This window comes from Natator depressus, chromosome 10, assembly GCF_965152275.1.
Source record: "Natator depressus isolate rNatDep1 chromosome 10, rNatDep2.hap1, whole genome shotgun sequence".
In the NCBI taxonomy this organism is placed as follows: Eukaryota; Metazoa; Chordata; order Testudines; family Cheloniidae; genus Natator; species Natator depressus.
Window position 1 is genome coordinate 23,154,345 of NC_134243.1, and position 16,004 is coordinate 23,170,348.

The window sequence follows — 16,004 nt, forward strand, 5'->3', positions numbered from 1 at the left end:
TCATCTCTGACAAGAAGGTTATGTCCTCAGTCTTTCAGATGAGGACTTTTCAAAGTGTATGCCTTAACCTCCATTTAGGATGACCGTAGGGTGCTCTACACGGGGTTACACCTGCAGGCTGCTCTATACGGGGTTACACTCAATCTTAAAATGATGTAGGATGCTGTAGCCCACTTAAGTGGCACTTCTAGCTGGGAGAATAATCACCTGTGCTATGTGATCTGTACTGATCGCCAGGTTGTTTCTTGGTAAAGTTTATGTTTTGATTATGACCTTAAAGCCCTAAGTGCTTTGGATCCTGGCGACCTTAGAGACAGCATCACTCCCCAGGTGACTACAAAGGTCATGATCATCAGAGATAATGGAGTTTACAGCTTCTTGGATAATGGCTGGCAGCAGGCATTTTCAGAAGGGATCTTAGACTCTAACTCACTTCCCTTCTTGACAGAGTGGAGTCCAATCAGTTAAATGTATGAGAATTCATGCATTTTCCCAGAGATTTTATTTGTGACAGAGAGCCTCTTGGATTTTGATAAAAACACTAAACGGTATTTTATAAATACGCAGAAGCTTGAGAAGTGATTTTAGTCAAAACTAGTCATTTCAAAACTAGGCTTTTTTCTGGTGTCCATTTCTTTAGAGAGTGATAGTTGAATGGACCTTCACTTTCTGATAAGGTGGTAATTAAGGACAATCAGACACTGAAAAATTAAGCAACATTTAAGATGTGTCTTAGGGTAAGTATGCTGGGTCTGTACCTCACGACTGAGTAGCTATGTAAACACACAACATATTATCTTTTACAAAGTTATATACTTGCTGACGATTTTTTAATGCCACTTTATTGGTACTGGAGTACATAGTAATTCATGCAACTTAACTCATTCTACCTCTGAAATGTTGATATAAGGTTGATGTTACCACATTTTTTAGCATTTACTAATTGGTTTAGAATTTCATAAGTGTGGATCATGGAATGCTTGTCATAACCATCAAAAATCCCATTTTTAGAACACAGCCCCCTGCAATAAATTTAAACAGGTCTCTCTCAGGCTCCCCAAGGATGCAAACAACTGAATGCCTACAAGTTATGATCAGAAAATGAAATGGCCACTCAGAATGGTAATCAGAATTGCAGGTGACTATCCATATTTCAAGCCTGGGAATGGCTGCCCAACTTGATTATTTTTAAAAACAGTCACCTCAATTGTCAAAACCAAAACTGGTCAGAGTGGAGCAGGTGCACAGTGGAAGCATTTCAAGGAGAATCTGCTGCAGAATAACTTTCCTGCCTTGCCCCCAGCTCTGTGTCTTAGCAGCTCCCTGACTCTCATATGTCAATGAAAGGATTGATGTAATGAATGTTGAGGATAAATGCCAGTATGGGATGTTCTACAAATACTTCACAAATAAAGGAAGAATGGAAAAGGGAGTCCCAATTGGGATTGCAAAAAGGAATCTCATTGTAAATATTCACATTAAGCACTTTTACACAATGACACCACTGTGGTTTGCTGTGTAAAACCTTTGAAAGCAAGTTACTATTGTCAGTTAGCATACGTGCCAACTTCCTCTCCACCAGTGGAATGCATGAATTTGAGACTCCTCAAATGCCTGTTTAACCAAAAGGCCACATTAATCATGGCCCAACTTTTACCATATAACAACCTATATACATGTGCTGAAATATATCATGTTTGCCCTATAGATACCATACAAACATAACTGTCAGATTTAAATATACAAAAGTGAGTCATTTTATTTTTAAAAATAAAAGGCACAACCACAAAAAGTTGTAAAAGTGGTACGTGAACAAAACCATTCAGCTGCGTAAAGTTATACTGAGTGTAGAATCTCACACTTATTCACAGGGGCTCCAGCTGATCAGATGATGAGCTATAAATCTGCCGTATTATAATTACAGGTAAAACAAACTAAAGCAGACAACCTGCTAGCAGACAAAGAGAAAGCAGGTAAAGGTGTATTTTTCAACCAGCATTCAAATCAACACTGACAATAGTAAAGTATCCACAGACTAAAGCAGTCCAGAAAGCTGAAAAGATCTTCACAATCTGTGTTGCAAAAACATCCAGGATAGTAAAAGAGGTCTGAAACACGACTTACAATTTAATCCAGTAAGCATTTATAAAATAAACCAGTGTGCACCCTGGATGCCAAGACTTAAAACAGTGATTTACCTGATGGACTCTGTGCTGTAGAAGGAGTGGAAGTTGAGCTGGCAGTAACTGAATCACAGTGTCCAGTACTCCCACTACCACTGGAAGAAGGAGATGGCGATGAAAGCGGTGATGGATTGTGCTGGTTTATACACTGGGCTACTGCAAAACCTACAACACAAGACAAGACAATGAAATTTAATAACAGAAATAATTCAAGTTGGACAGTATGGTAAGGGCAGATTGGGAAAGGGTGAGAGGCACAATAGTGCCTCACATTAGTGTCGATTCAGTTCACTGACAAAGAGCTACCTAAAGGTCAATTGCAGCTGAGAAGCAAAGCGACTCCTAACTGAAAAGTGCTACTTAAACCGGCAGGTGGATGATGGAAGGATGTAGAGATACTTGGTAAGAGGCACAAAATCAATCTGTGAAACAAAATGGACTGTCAGTGATCCAATGCATGCTTGAAAGCTATTGCCAATTTTCAGTAAATACTGGGGGGCACAAATCAGCGTTCATGTCGCACTCCCCATCAGTACCCGACCCGGCCCAAGCCGAGGAACCTAATGATCCAACCAGTGGACCAAATTCCAGGTGATGAATCCTGGTCACGTGCCCCCCTGAGGCACGCTGCGCATAGGCTAAGTAGTAGTAAATACTGGCTTCAATAAATTCAAAGATGACCTGCCAAAAAGAGAGCTTTACTAAGGAGACAGCTGTCTCTTTGTGAGGCTGAAAACCTGTATAGCACTTCAGTGGAAAATCACTACCCTTGGGGAATATTATCCATCAAACCAAATGCTGACATCAGATGCTTTTCCAGCTGTTTGAGAGACTTTCCCAAGTCAGAATATAGCAGAGTAGTACATAATAGCTGATCTTCTCAATTAACAAATATTTTTAACCCCCTATTCAAGAAATGTAGTGTACAAATTCTATTATGCAGCACTTTTCTATGTCCTTGTGGTACACCATCATCACTTGGAAGTCTATTGTCTCTGCAGAAGATGTGGAAACATATTTAGCACTATTATTTGTTTGGCCTGTGCTTTTTTAAATGAGAAAAATATCTAAACAGTGAACTTGGAGTGAAATGCCTGCAAGCTGCCTGAACAATTTTTACAAATATCATAATCAAGGCTCAAACACAAAGTATACCGTAAATAGAAAAAACAGATGACCAAAAAATACCACCATCGCTAAACAACAGAGTAAAAGAGGCTGTTAGAGACAAAAAGACATCCGTTAAAAATGGAAGTCAAATTCTACTGAGGAAAAAACAAAGACGCATAAACTCTGGCAAGTCAAATGTAAAAATATAATTAGGCAGGACAAAAGTATTTGAAGAGCAACTAGCAAAAGACACAAAAACTAACAGCAACTTTTTTTTTTTTAAATTAAACAGTAATAAATCACCAGGACCAGATGGTATTTACTCAAGGGTTCTGAAGGAACTCAGATATGAAATTGCAGAATTACCAACGGCTATCATTTAAATTAGCTTCTGTACAAGATGACTGGAGGGGAGCTAACATAATGCCAATTTTTTTTAAAAAAAGGCTCCAAAGGCGTTCCTGGTAATTACAGGAACCTAACTTCAGTACCAGGAAATTGGCTGAAACTATAGTAAAGAACAGAATCACATAGATGAACACAATATGTTGGAGGAAAAGTCCACATAGATTTTCTAAAGGGAAATTATGCCTTGCCAAGCTATCAGAATTCTTTGAGGGTGTCAACAAACATGTGGACAAGAGTGATCCAGGTGATATCACATACTTGGACTTTCAGAAAGCCTTTGACAAGGTCCCTCACCAAAGATTCTTAAGCCTAGTAAGGAGTCATGGGATAAGAGGGAAAGTCCTTTCATGGATCAGTAACTGGTTAATAGATAGGAAACAAAGGGTAGTAATAAAAGGTCAGTTTTCACAGGGCAGAGAGGTAAATAGTGAGGTCCCCCAAGAATCTGTACTGGGACCAGTGCAGTAAATGATCTGAAGAAGGGGTAAATAGTAAGGTAGCAAAGTTAATTGATAATACAAAATTACGCAAGGTAGTTAAGTCCAAAACTGACAGTGAAGAGCTACAAAGGGATGTCACAAAACTGGGTGATTGAATTTCATCTGCCATTTTGTTGCCCAGTGTTGATAAATGCAAAGTAATGCACACTGGAAAACACAATTCCAACTATATATACAAAATGATGAGATCTAAATTAGCTGTTACCACTCAAGAAAGATCTTGGTGTCATTGTGGACAGTTCTCTGAAAACATCTGCTCAGCATGCAGCAGCAATCAAAAAAGCTAACAGAATGCTAGGAACCATTAGGAAAGGGATAGATAAGACAGAAAATATGACAATGCCACTATATAAATCCATGGTATGTCCACACCTTGAATACTGTGTGCAGTTCTGGTTGCCACATCTCAAAAAAGACATATTAGAGTTGGAAAAAATACAGAGACTGGGAGTGTTCATCTTGGAAAAGAGACAGCTAAGGGGGGATATGTTAGAGGTCTATAAAATCATGAATGGTGTTGAGAAAAAGTATTTTTTACCCCTTCACACAGTACAAGAACCAGAGGTCACCCAACAAAACGTATAGGTTTAAAACAAACATAAGGAAGTACTTCTTCATACAATGCACAATCAACTTGCGAAACTCATTGCCAGGGGATGTTGTGAAGGACAAAAGTATAACTGAGTTACAAAAACAATTAGATACGTCCATGGAGGAAAGATCCCACAATGGCAATAAGCCAAGATTATCAGGGATGCAACCCCCTGCTCTGAGTGTCCCTAAATTTCTGACTGCTAGAAGCTAGGACTGGATGATGGGGTGGATCACTTGATAATTGCTCTTTTCTGTTCATTCCCTCTGAAGCATCTGGCCATTGTCGGAAGACAGGATACTGGGCTAGATGGACCATTGGTCTGACCCAGTATGGCCATTCTTATGACTATTAGTAAAACCGGACAGTCTCCCATTTTTCCTTCTACCCAAAACACAGTGTTTTGTGGCTCTTTACAAGGGACAGGGCACAGTGAGTGGCAGTTCTTTTCAGCTGCTTAGGAAGATTTTCTGCTAGTCTGTATTATAGCAATCACTGTGTATTCTTTTTGCCTCAACATCACTGCAAGAGTCATTTAGTGCTGCTACTTGCTACAGGAGTAATAATGATGAAGGAAGATACAGAACACAACAATCTTCACCCCTTTAAGGCCGGGTTTCAGCATTCCCACGTTAGTGATAGGGAAACAGAAGTCTAGGCCATTTTCAAAACTGACCGTTATTTTTGGGTACCCAACTTTTGACACCCAAAACAAAATTTGCAGACATAGTGAGCACCTGCAGCATGAGCTGACATCCGATGAAACTGTAGGTACTGAAAATCAGGTCCCTCCTGTCTCAACCCGAGCATCCAAAGACTGAGGTACCCATAATGAGTGGACACTTTTGAAAATTTTAGCTTGAGTGATTTGCCCAAGGTCACAATGCAACTCAGCAGCAAAGCCAGGATTAGAAATTATGAGTTCTTGATATAGCCAAATCCCCTAGATCAGAAAGAAAAATTGTTCTGGTCTTTAGAAGTTTGCACAATACTGAAAAGGAGTTTCATTTTTATATACAGAGGTAGTGCCATAAACTTAAGTACGACAGACTTTCAGCCTTTTGGCTACTAGTCTTCTGATGCAACAGCTGTACTGTCATCCATTCATATTTCACTGAAATCAAGTAAACATTAGGATTTATCTACTAAATTCTCCAGGACTGCCAGTGTGTTTTACCTGGATGTACCTGATCATTCACCAACACTAAACAGTTTACAGATTTAGCTCTCACTGATGATACAGTGTCTGAACCTCACAACTTGTTATAGGGTTTGACAACAAATGTGTTTATTAACTTTAACATCTTGAACCCTCTAGATTGTTGGACTTTCAGATTATCGTAAGATGCTATTACACAAATACAAAGCATACTGTCTGACCTATGAGCATATCAATATTCATAAACTTCTGGTATGACTCACTCTCACTACATATTTAATCTAACAATTTGTGGAATCCCTTGATTAGGACAGTATTTTATTTGACAATTATTGGATAGTTATTGGGTTAGGACTGTTATTGGCTATCACTGATTGGGTGTAGACTGATGTCTTGTGCGTGCGCTTGTTTATAAAAAGGTAAGCTTAGTGATTCTTTCTGTTAAAATGTAGCCATCCAATTACAATTCAAACTGATAGTCCAATGCAGATGATGCTACTTCTGTGGAGTTCAGAATTTTACTACCAAAGCTTTCCAAAGGTCATTAAGAGACTACTAGTTAGTAGAAGAGCATCACCTAGATATGATAGTTTTAGAATGCTGCCTTAAGAGAAGGTGTTCAGATATGGTCTATTGCTTGTCTGCATGAATGTCCTTGTGTGATTTTGCATTTTGCAAACTCACAAGGGGGCAAGGATTTCACTAATGCAGAAACAGATGTTCTAACAATGGTCAACCAACATAAAGCTACAAGAGCCATTTTTCTTCAGAGAGAGATGGCATTGCAGCTATATACAAGTTGTTCAGTTAATGTCATTGTTTCCTCAGCTCTGGCACCTATAATTAAGGGGGTTTATACATTTTAAAGAATAGAAAGGATTGTTAGACCTCCTGCACAAATCAGGCCACAGCATTGCACCAATATTTGCTGTGGAGGGACCTGTTCTTTCCTACTATACAAAGGAACACTGATATTGTATTCTGAGATTGCTTGACCTGATTTGTTCAGAAGGGTGGACAACAGTGTTTGTTTCTCCACTTCCAACCCTTCAGAATGACTTGCATGAAATGGACTATGAAACAGTTCTATGTGACAGCCATACTTCTGCTGAATAGGTTGAAAGAATGAAGAATCCTATTCTGCAGGGTGCTGCAAAAGATTTCAGTTGAAGCCCATAATTATACTGTGCAGTTTTTTAAAGGGATAAGTATATGCTCAATATTAAGCAAACGCTTATTCACTCTTCATGCCAACTCAGTATCAAAATACTGCCATCTTGTCCATTTCTAATTCCTGTGCTCACACAACTATAATTTATCTGAAAATTTATATTGCTCAGCTCTCATTCCAATGCTTAGTTCATCCCATACCAATTGTTTTGTAAAGTATATTCTCAAATATTTTGTCCAGTCCAGATTTGAATGACTAGCAATGGGGCTTCCACTACTTCCTTATTCTATATAGTCTAAGATAAGAAATTTAGGGATTTTTTCTGTTATTCAGAAAATATGATGTGTACTATTTCCCAGCAATGTGTACACTGATGCTATACACAGGAACTGTCAAGGAGTAGTTGTCAGGAGTATCTATGATTTTAAGAAATCCCCAAAAGATTACTGAACTCCCAGAAATCCCACAAAGGCCATTTGGTATAACCAGTTGTATCCATACCTCTCAAGTCCCGGACTTTGAAATGAGAGACAGTGACCCTCTACACAAAGGACAACACACCTTGAAATGGGGGACATCAAATTTTTATTGAACACACAGTTTTATTAAAAAAATACATAAGCATGCAAATAGCCCGGAATTTGTTTCAATGAAACTAAATGATTCTGTGTTTTTTGTAGACCCACTATTGACACTAAAATAAAAAGTCAATTTGTTCAAACACTCACTGTTGTTGCACTCTGGGGTTGCTTTTTTGCCAACCCCAACACTTCCTTCGGCTACTGTGCTGAAAGCACTCACGATTTCCGCTTATTTTAACAGAAATCAGCGTTAAGTGTTTTAATGTTGAGGCTTTGTCTCAGCTCAGTTTTGACTTTTGTCACAATGCTGAAAGTATGTTCAGGCTCAACATTTGAGTGGGGCAAACACAAGCCAGTCATTACAAGTCTCTCATAAAGCTTTATTTCTCCACTGGCTCTTGTAGAAAGAAGATCAGCTCTATCTTGGATCTGATACACTGAAAACTGATCCATACTCTGACTGGCTTCTTCAGCTCTACTTGTAATCCCTAATGTGGCAGCAGAACAGACATAGCTTTGGCTGCATTTTTTTTTTTTTTTAAACAGCTGATCTCTTAAGGGGAATTTCTAAATAATGTTACCTAGTACTGTGCCATTAAATAATGCAGTCTTTTTATATGTTCATTTCAACAGAAGTTCCAAGGCATCTCCCTGCTGAAGCTTATTATAGTCAATGACTCAGTGTTGACGAACAGGGCACACTCTTTTAGTAGCTGATACCTTTAGGAGCTTGAAGAGAAGTGACAGTATACATGAGAAATAAGTTCCTCGGCAGGTACTAAAAGTTTTATTCTGGATTTGCTGTAGATATTTCCTACATGGCAGAGACCACCCACGTTGACTCTGTTTTGCTTGATTTGTTTCAGCCTGAACAGCACCAAGTTATTTCTCCCAGTCATTGATGCCACATTATCTGATATCCTCCTGGATCACAGTATAGTCACATCCACAGATATTGTAGAAATCAAATATTTGTCCACATCGACTATCAGTGACCCAGGCGAATTCTTTGTACCAGCTGTTCTACAATGTGGAATACCTCTTCTGTGTCTTCTCCAGAGGACCTCCATTGACATCTTTTGTGTTTTTTCCCCCCCTCTGCTCTGCTGTGACGACCTGAGGGCTTGAATGGCAGTCTTTGCTGTTCATGTTTATGCTAAAATAATGGTATGTAAATATCCAAAATGAAGAAAATGGGAAAATGCAGCAGAACTCCAGAAACGCCAGTAATCTTGCAACTTGTATATGGCCTTTATGTCTGAAACACCAGCTATGGTTCTCTTATGATGATAAAGCAAAAATTATGCAAGCTCTTGTCACTTTAGAGACTGTAGCTATAGCTGTTTATAGCTATTTACCTTCACATATTTGCCTTGCTCCATTTGCTTGTGCAAACATGGCAGTGACTGGCTGTGGGTGTAAGAGATGATGACATCAGGCACCAAGATGTACAGCTCAGAACCAGGAAAACTTGCAGACTAGATGAATATAGACTTTGAAATGGCAATGTGGTACAAATTTAAAAATTGGGGCCAGATGTGGGATGTCCTGCACCATGTGAGAAGCATGGCTGCACTGATTAAGTTTAAATGCACGAAGTGGACGCCCCCTAAGCTCCTACTTAATAAATTATCAAGGTTGCTCTGATTAGGAAAATATCAAGGAAGTTTTGAATAAAAAACTAATACAAAAGATGGAAAGTTGAAAATGTGGTATTCTTGCTATACTATAGTCCCAGTTAAAGCACTAACACACACACAATGAAATACTTGCTCACTGTAAATAGCTAAGTGTAGTAAGAACCCACTGTAGATTACTCTGACAAATCATTTAGAATTTGGAATGCTTAAATTATTTTTTAAAACATCACGACATTTTAATCACTGAAGGCAGTGAATGAGATATTATGAGAACAGGCTGGGTTCCATCCAGGTAGATCATGTTCTGAACAGGTATTCCTTTTTAGACAGATCACCAAAAAAGATACTGCTTGGCAAAAGCGTGTCTTAATCAACTTCAAGAAAGCGTAAGCTAATGTCCACAGAGAGACTAAAAGCTATGGGAGACCAGCAAGCTGATCAACATGTTAAGGAGTTTACATGATGAAGTAGATATGCTGTAAAGTCAGAAACAGGCCTGGGTGAATAGTTCAATATTGTAACTGAAGTTAGACAAAGGTGTGTGTATCACCAATCCTCTTTGCATTAGCAATTGATTGGGTGATGAAGCAGGCAACAAAAAGCATTGTGGACAATGTAAAATGGTTTAGCAGATACGAGTTACACGACCTTTACTTTGCCAACATCACTGTTCTAAGTACGATGTGGAACTTAATGACTGCCCTTGTATTAGAGGGAAGCAGCAAAAATTGGACTGAAAGTAAATGCAAAGAAAACCATCATTATGAAGGAAACTGGACGGAAAAGAGACTGGACAAGTAGAAGAGTTCTGTCATCTGGGGAGCATGGCGACATCTGAACGTATTCATACAAGATTAGGAAACACTTTTGGAAGGATGATCATCATCTGGTCAAACAGAAGTCTCCCCATCAAACAAAAGGTCAGATTATACCATGAGGTAGTACTGAGCCCACTACTATACAGAGCAGAGACTTGGACAATGACAGTGGCTAACAGAGATTGGAGGCTGCTCATCACAGATGGCTGAGGAATATATTATACATTTATGGAAAGAAAACAACCAATGGGAGAGTAAGGGAGCTGACAGGTCAGGACCTGTTGCACAATATCATCAAAGAAAGAAGGCTTAGGTGGTTGGCACACATACACCATATGGAAGATGGGAGGCATGACAAGCAATCATTAAACTGGGTACCCAAGGGAGGAGAGAGAAAGCGAGGAAGGCCAAAAAAGAACTGGGAGAAGACATTGACAGAGGATACTGAATGCCTGGGTGTCAAGGTTCCTTCCCCACTCTGAACTCTAGGGTACAGATGTGGGGACCTGCATGAAAAACCCCCTAAGCTTATTTTTACCAGCTTAGGTTAAAACTTCCCCAAGGTACAAACTATTTTACCTTTTGTCCCTGGACTTTATTGCTGCCACCACCAAGTGTCTAACAAATATAACAGGGAAAGAGCCCACTTGGAAACGTCTTTTCCCCCCAAATCCCCCCAAGTCCTACACCTCCTTTCCTGGGGAAGGCTTGATAAAAATCCTCACCAATTTGCATAGGTGAACACAGACCCAAACCCTTGGATCTTAAGAACAATGAAAAAAGCAATCAGGTTCTTAAAAGAAGAATTTTAATTAAAGTAAAAGTAAAAGAATCACCTCTGTAAAATCAGGATGGTAAATACCTTACAGGGTAATCAGATTCAAAACAGAGAATCCCTCTAGGCAAAACCTCAAGTTACAAAAAGACACAAAAACAGGAATATACATTCCATTCAGCACAACTTATTTTATCAGCCATTTAAACAAAACAGAATCTAACGCATATCTAACTAGATTGCTTATTAACTCTTTACAGGAGTTCTGACCTGGATTCCGGCTCTGTCCCGGCAAAAGCCACACAGACAGAGAATCCTTTGTCCCCCCCACCCCTCCCACCACTCCAGCTTTGAAAGTATCTTGTCTCCTCATTGGTCATTTTGGTCAGGTGCCAGCGAGGTTATCTTTAGCTTCTTAACCCTTTACAGGTGAAAGGGTTTTTCCTCTGGCCAGGAGGGATTCAAAGGTGGTTAGCCTTCCTTTTATATTTATGATAACAGGCATCACCTAGGAAGAAGTATCACAGTTAGGAACTGGACTGCCCAAAGTTTCAGCGCCATAGGAGGAACAAAGGTCTAAGGTAAGGTGCGCTCCTTTTGGTTAGAGGCTAGTCATATATGTTAGGATGGTGGAGTCTCTAAGGATATGACTACTCTGCAACCATGGGTTGTAACTACCTTTCTTGTAGATATACCCAACCTATCAAGGTACCAATAGCAATTAAGCTGGAGCAGCAAAGGCTTCATCAAGGGCCATATAAGTGGGACAGTGGACACTTTCTCAGGCAGCTAGCTGGCACTGAAGCCCATGGTGCTGCAGCTTCATTCCTAGATTAGTTAGCTCAGGTACGTCTACATGTACTGCAATCAGATCTCTGTTTAGACATACTCTTAGATAAAGCTTGGCCTTGATTTTTGAAGCAGAACTTAACTCTGATGCCTGTTTCTTAGCAAAAGCATTTGCCCATTGAATCCCTCATTTAGCTCTTTTTTGTTTGTTTGTTGTTTCTGACGTGATCCCTGAATTTATTATCTGGAAACTAATTCTGTATTAACCATAAATTAAGCAACTTGATATTTCAATTTCCTATTGGCAGACACTTTATTTTGACAATTGAATTTCTTGTTTTTTGTTTTTTAATTAGCCCACAAAGCAGAACATTAAATGACCAGTGCTTCCCTCACTAAACATTTTGTCAGTACCTTAGTTGGATACTCAAAGGTAAGATAAATAAATACTTCCAATGCTATGCAAAAATACAGACATACTAAATGATTAAATTTGTTTCCATCATTTGTATATACCATAATAAATTCAGTGTTCCTCAGCGTAAACATTTATCACTGTACAAATACGTTGTTGCAACATACAAGATACCATAGTAAATTCCACATGGCATACTATGGTGAAATAGGGGGGAGGGATAGCTCAGTGGTTTGAGCATTGGCCTGCTAAACCCAGGGTTGTGAGTTTGATCCTTGAGGGGGCCATTTAGGGATCTGAGGCAAAAATTGGGGATTGGTCCTGCTTCAAGCAGGGGGTTGGACTAGATGACCTCCTGAGGTCCCTTCCAATCCTAACCTTCTATGATCCTGGCCCTACTGGAGTGGACAGCAAAACTTCCATTGACTTCTTTAGGACCAGCATTTCACTCCATGCATTTAGGCTTTGATTTTCCCTCTGCTTAAATGGAATTAGGTCCCCTAATCTGATTGATTTTCAATGGAAATTGAGTGCTTGATTCTCTTAGGTGTCTTTGAAAATCCCAGTTTTTAAAATTACATCCATTGTAATGAGATGGAAAATTAAAAATTAAAATAATTTTCTCGAATTTCACTCAAGCTTTTGCAGTTCAAGACACTGCTTTTTAATTAGGGCTGCTTACAGGGGTGCTGGAACAATTTGTATAGAGGGGCCATTGAACCAACTGTAAACCCTATACATGATGGAAATCACTTCAAGCCAAGGGGTTGTGGCAGCACCCCTAGTTCCAGCACCTATGGTTGCTTACATAAATATTTCAATTTAAATCACGGTCTGGTACTTTGAATGGAAAGAAAATTTATTAAGCTCCTAAGGAAATATTTAAATACAGAAATGATAACTTAATACATATTTACTTTAAGACTACCTGCTGCTAAGTAATGTTAAGTAATGAGAAAGTTAATACTTATAACGGCAACCTGCGGTTTTAGACCTACATGGAGCTTGTTGCAGGGCTGGGGACTTAGTTCTTAGTTGGCTCTAGAGACACTGCTTGTACTTTTCCATTTAAATAAGTTTTTGAATGTCATTTGCTGTAATTCTAAATTTCATTGTTACAATAATACATAAATCCACCATAACATCTCTTATCACATGCCATGATATTCCTACAATATCTCCTATGACTTTGTTCCATAATTCCCTGAAAAATCTTCTAACTTAACCACAATCCTTCATTTTAGGATACAGTGCCATTCCTGACTCTATTTTAAAGAATCTATGGAGAACATGGTAGTAACAGTAAAGATTATGAAGTGTGCAGATAAAAGCTGTGTCTATACTCATATAGCTCGATGTTTACACACTATTCTGTCCATCTCATTAAGACCATACACCTATCCACTGTGGAAGACTTACAGTGACATATCAGGATTTTCTGATATTTTAAGTCAATGTTCATAAAGTCTCACATCAAAATCTGTTTCAAAAACGTACACCTAACCATAGTAGAAGAGACCTATTTTAGAGAAAAACAACAACAGTGTAGTAAGCAGCTATCTATATTGTAAAACACAAGGATTTATTTATGTTTGTTTCAGAAACCAAACTGATTGATCTTCCACAATCTTTTAGATGAATTAACAAACTGAGGCTGCATACAATGGCGCCTGATGGTTTATGTGAAGGGAACCACAAACTGAACTACTTCAAATCTGAAGGAGTTCTGTAGCATTCATGCCCACTGAAGTTTATTTTTTGCAAAAATAAATGCATATTAGGTTTCTGGTACATACTTCACATTTTGGAAGACCAGTTATGCTGGGAAACAGGGAACAATCAATGGCCTTGAGACCACACAGGCCAAGCACAATCATTTCTGAGAATCACAAAAGTTTCGATTCCATTTTTTCATGTCAGTCAAACCCCGACAGTGAGTTAGACACAGGAAAATTCTCTCTCGCGCTCACTTTTACAAGACTTTTTTTGCTCTTTGAAGAGTGGGCCTGACATAGGCCAGATTTGGGTGTAGTATGAGTAGGCAGTGTGTAACCTTTTCCAGAGAGCTTTATAACTATGAATCCTCAACCCTATTCTGCAACAACTGTAGGCTCCTCCCTGAGCAGAGAAATTAGGTGCCGATCTGCGGACGTTTGAAGGTGCACATTAAACAGAGCTGGCAGCTGCTTCTCAGCCAGGTTATTAAAAAGAACACGTGGCGAAGTAGTCAGGACTAATTTGTTAAGAACTCTAGCCTGTTGCTTCACATCACTGACTGCCTTCTGTTCTGCCAGTTTTACAAATTAAAGTTCACGTTGCTACTCCTTACCTCTAACTTGCTTATATTTAATTTTTTGTAAACTTAACTTTTATTATTTTGCTCCTCCTGCAAGTGTTCACTGTGCTTTAACAAGGACAGGAATAAGCTATACCGGTATAATGCATCTTTACACCAGTAGAACTGCATCTGTTCTAGGGACTGAAGTGGATTAACTATTTTGGTAAAAACAAAATCACACCCCTAACCCAAATAGTTATACTGGTAAAAACTGTGTGTGTAAATCAGTCCTATGTCACACAAATAGCCCCACTGACTTCTGTGAGATGATGAGGGTTTTGCAGGACTATGCTCTTAGTTTGTACCTTCATATCCCCAGGCTGCAGCTTTCTAGATACTCAGGGTGTGGATAGGGATCCACCCATAACTGCATTGGTCATTTATGTATTTGGAACGAAACAGAAGGTAGAGTATTAATGTTCATGTCAATGCAAAGGGATTCAGATATTTATTACATCTTTTTATTCTCATCAGTGTGTAGTCTCACACCTTATTTACTGCACACTCTCCAAATGTTGCACTGAATAAAGAATTATTTTCCTCATGGATATTTTATGACTGCTTCACAAACACTAATGAATTTGTCTTCACAATATACCTGTGTCAGAAAAAGGGTATTCTACACATGGAGAACTGAGGCAGAGAGAGATTAAAGCCAAAGCTGCCAAAAGTATGCGCTAAGTTTGGGTGATCAATTTAAGAAGCATAGGGCCTCATTTTGCAGAGTACTCAGCATTTTATAGCACTTTATATGTACTTGGATCAAACACTTATTGACTTCACTTGCACTTGTGTGAGCTCAGTAGTTTTACAGATCAGACCCTAGATCTCAAATTGAGCACCCAGCACATGAGGAACACAAAACTATTTTTTTCACGTTGAGCCATTGTAAGTTATTTGCCTACTATCACATACAAACTCTGTGGCAGAGCAGAATCCAGTTCTCCGGGGTGCCATTCTACAGTCTTAACTATGAGACCATTCCTGCAATCCCAATCCTCATTCATTACACACCTTCCATATTATGAAACAAACAACACAAGGATCCTCCAGACAACAAAAGAGTATGAGACATTTTGACAGTGGGATTAACGAATATTTGCTGGCAACAGAGGAATGTTGTGACGGGGAATCCTGGGTTCCATTCCAAGGCCAGAGAAGAATATTCTCTAGCAGTTACAAATCCTTCTACTCCTGTCATTCTCCCCTCCCCACACACTGTATCCCTCCCCTCACTAGTCAGTCCCTTGCAGTAGAGTCAGGTACTTTCTCCTTCTCATCCATGATGTTTAGGTGTCAGAAGTGGGAGCATTGAGAACACAGAAGAACGTGTCCCTGATCAGGTCTGGTGTCCAGTGCCACAGTGACAAATGGGAAGAGTCCTCCTCAGTGAAGAAGGAATGTTGGAGAATTTTGTGACCAAACTCTAATAAACTTCTACTGAGAATGTGCAAATAGTGATTTTCAGAGACATACAAATGTGCGTGGTTATTCACTGGGACAGGCACCTCTGATACTAGAGCAA

General features: G+C 39.2%; 1 protein-coding gene across 6 annotated transcripts in view; it reads right to left on the bottom strand.

The window, feature by feature from the left end:
* Positions 1 to 16,004, bottom strand: part of CLEC16A (C-type lectin domain containing 16A) — a 177,424-nt gene that overhangs the window by 10,978 nt on the left and 150,442 nt on the right. For 5 of the 6 annotated variants that reach the window (XM_074965454.1, XM_074965453.1, XM_074965452.1 and 2 more), the window contains exon 22: positions 2,199 to 2,348. In XM_074965454.1, coding sequence (XP_074821555.1) covers positions 2,199 to 2,348 — 150 coding nt within the window. Of the gene's footprint in view, positions 1 to 2,198; positions 2,349 to 11,344; positions 11,446 to 16,004 lie in introns of those variants that run through there. The other variant, XM_074965456.1, reaches the window with a different exon arrangement.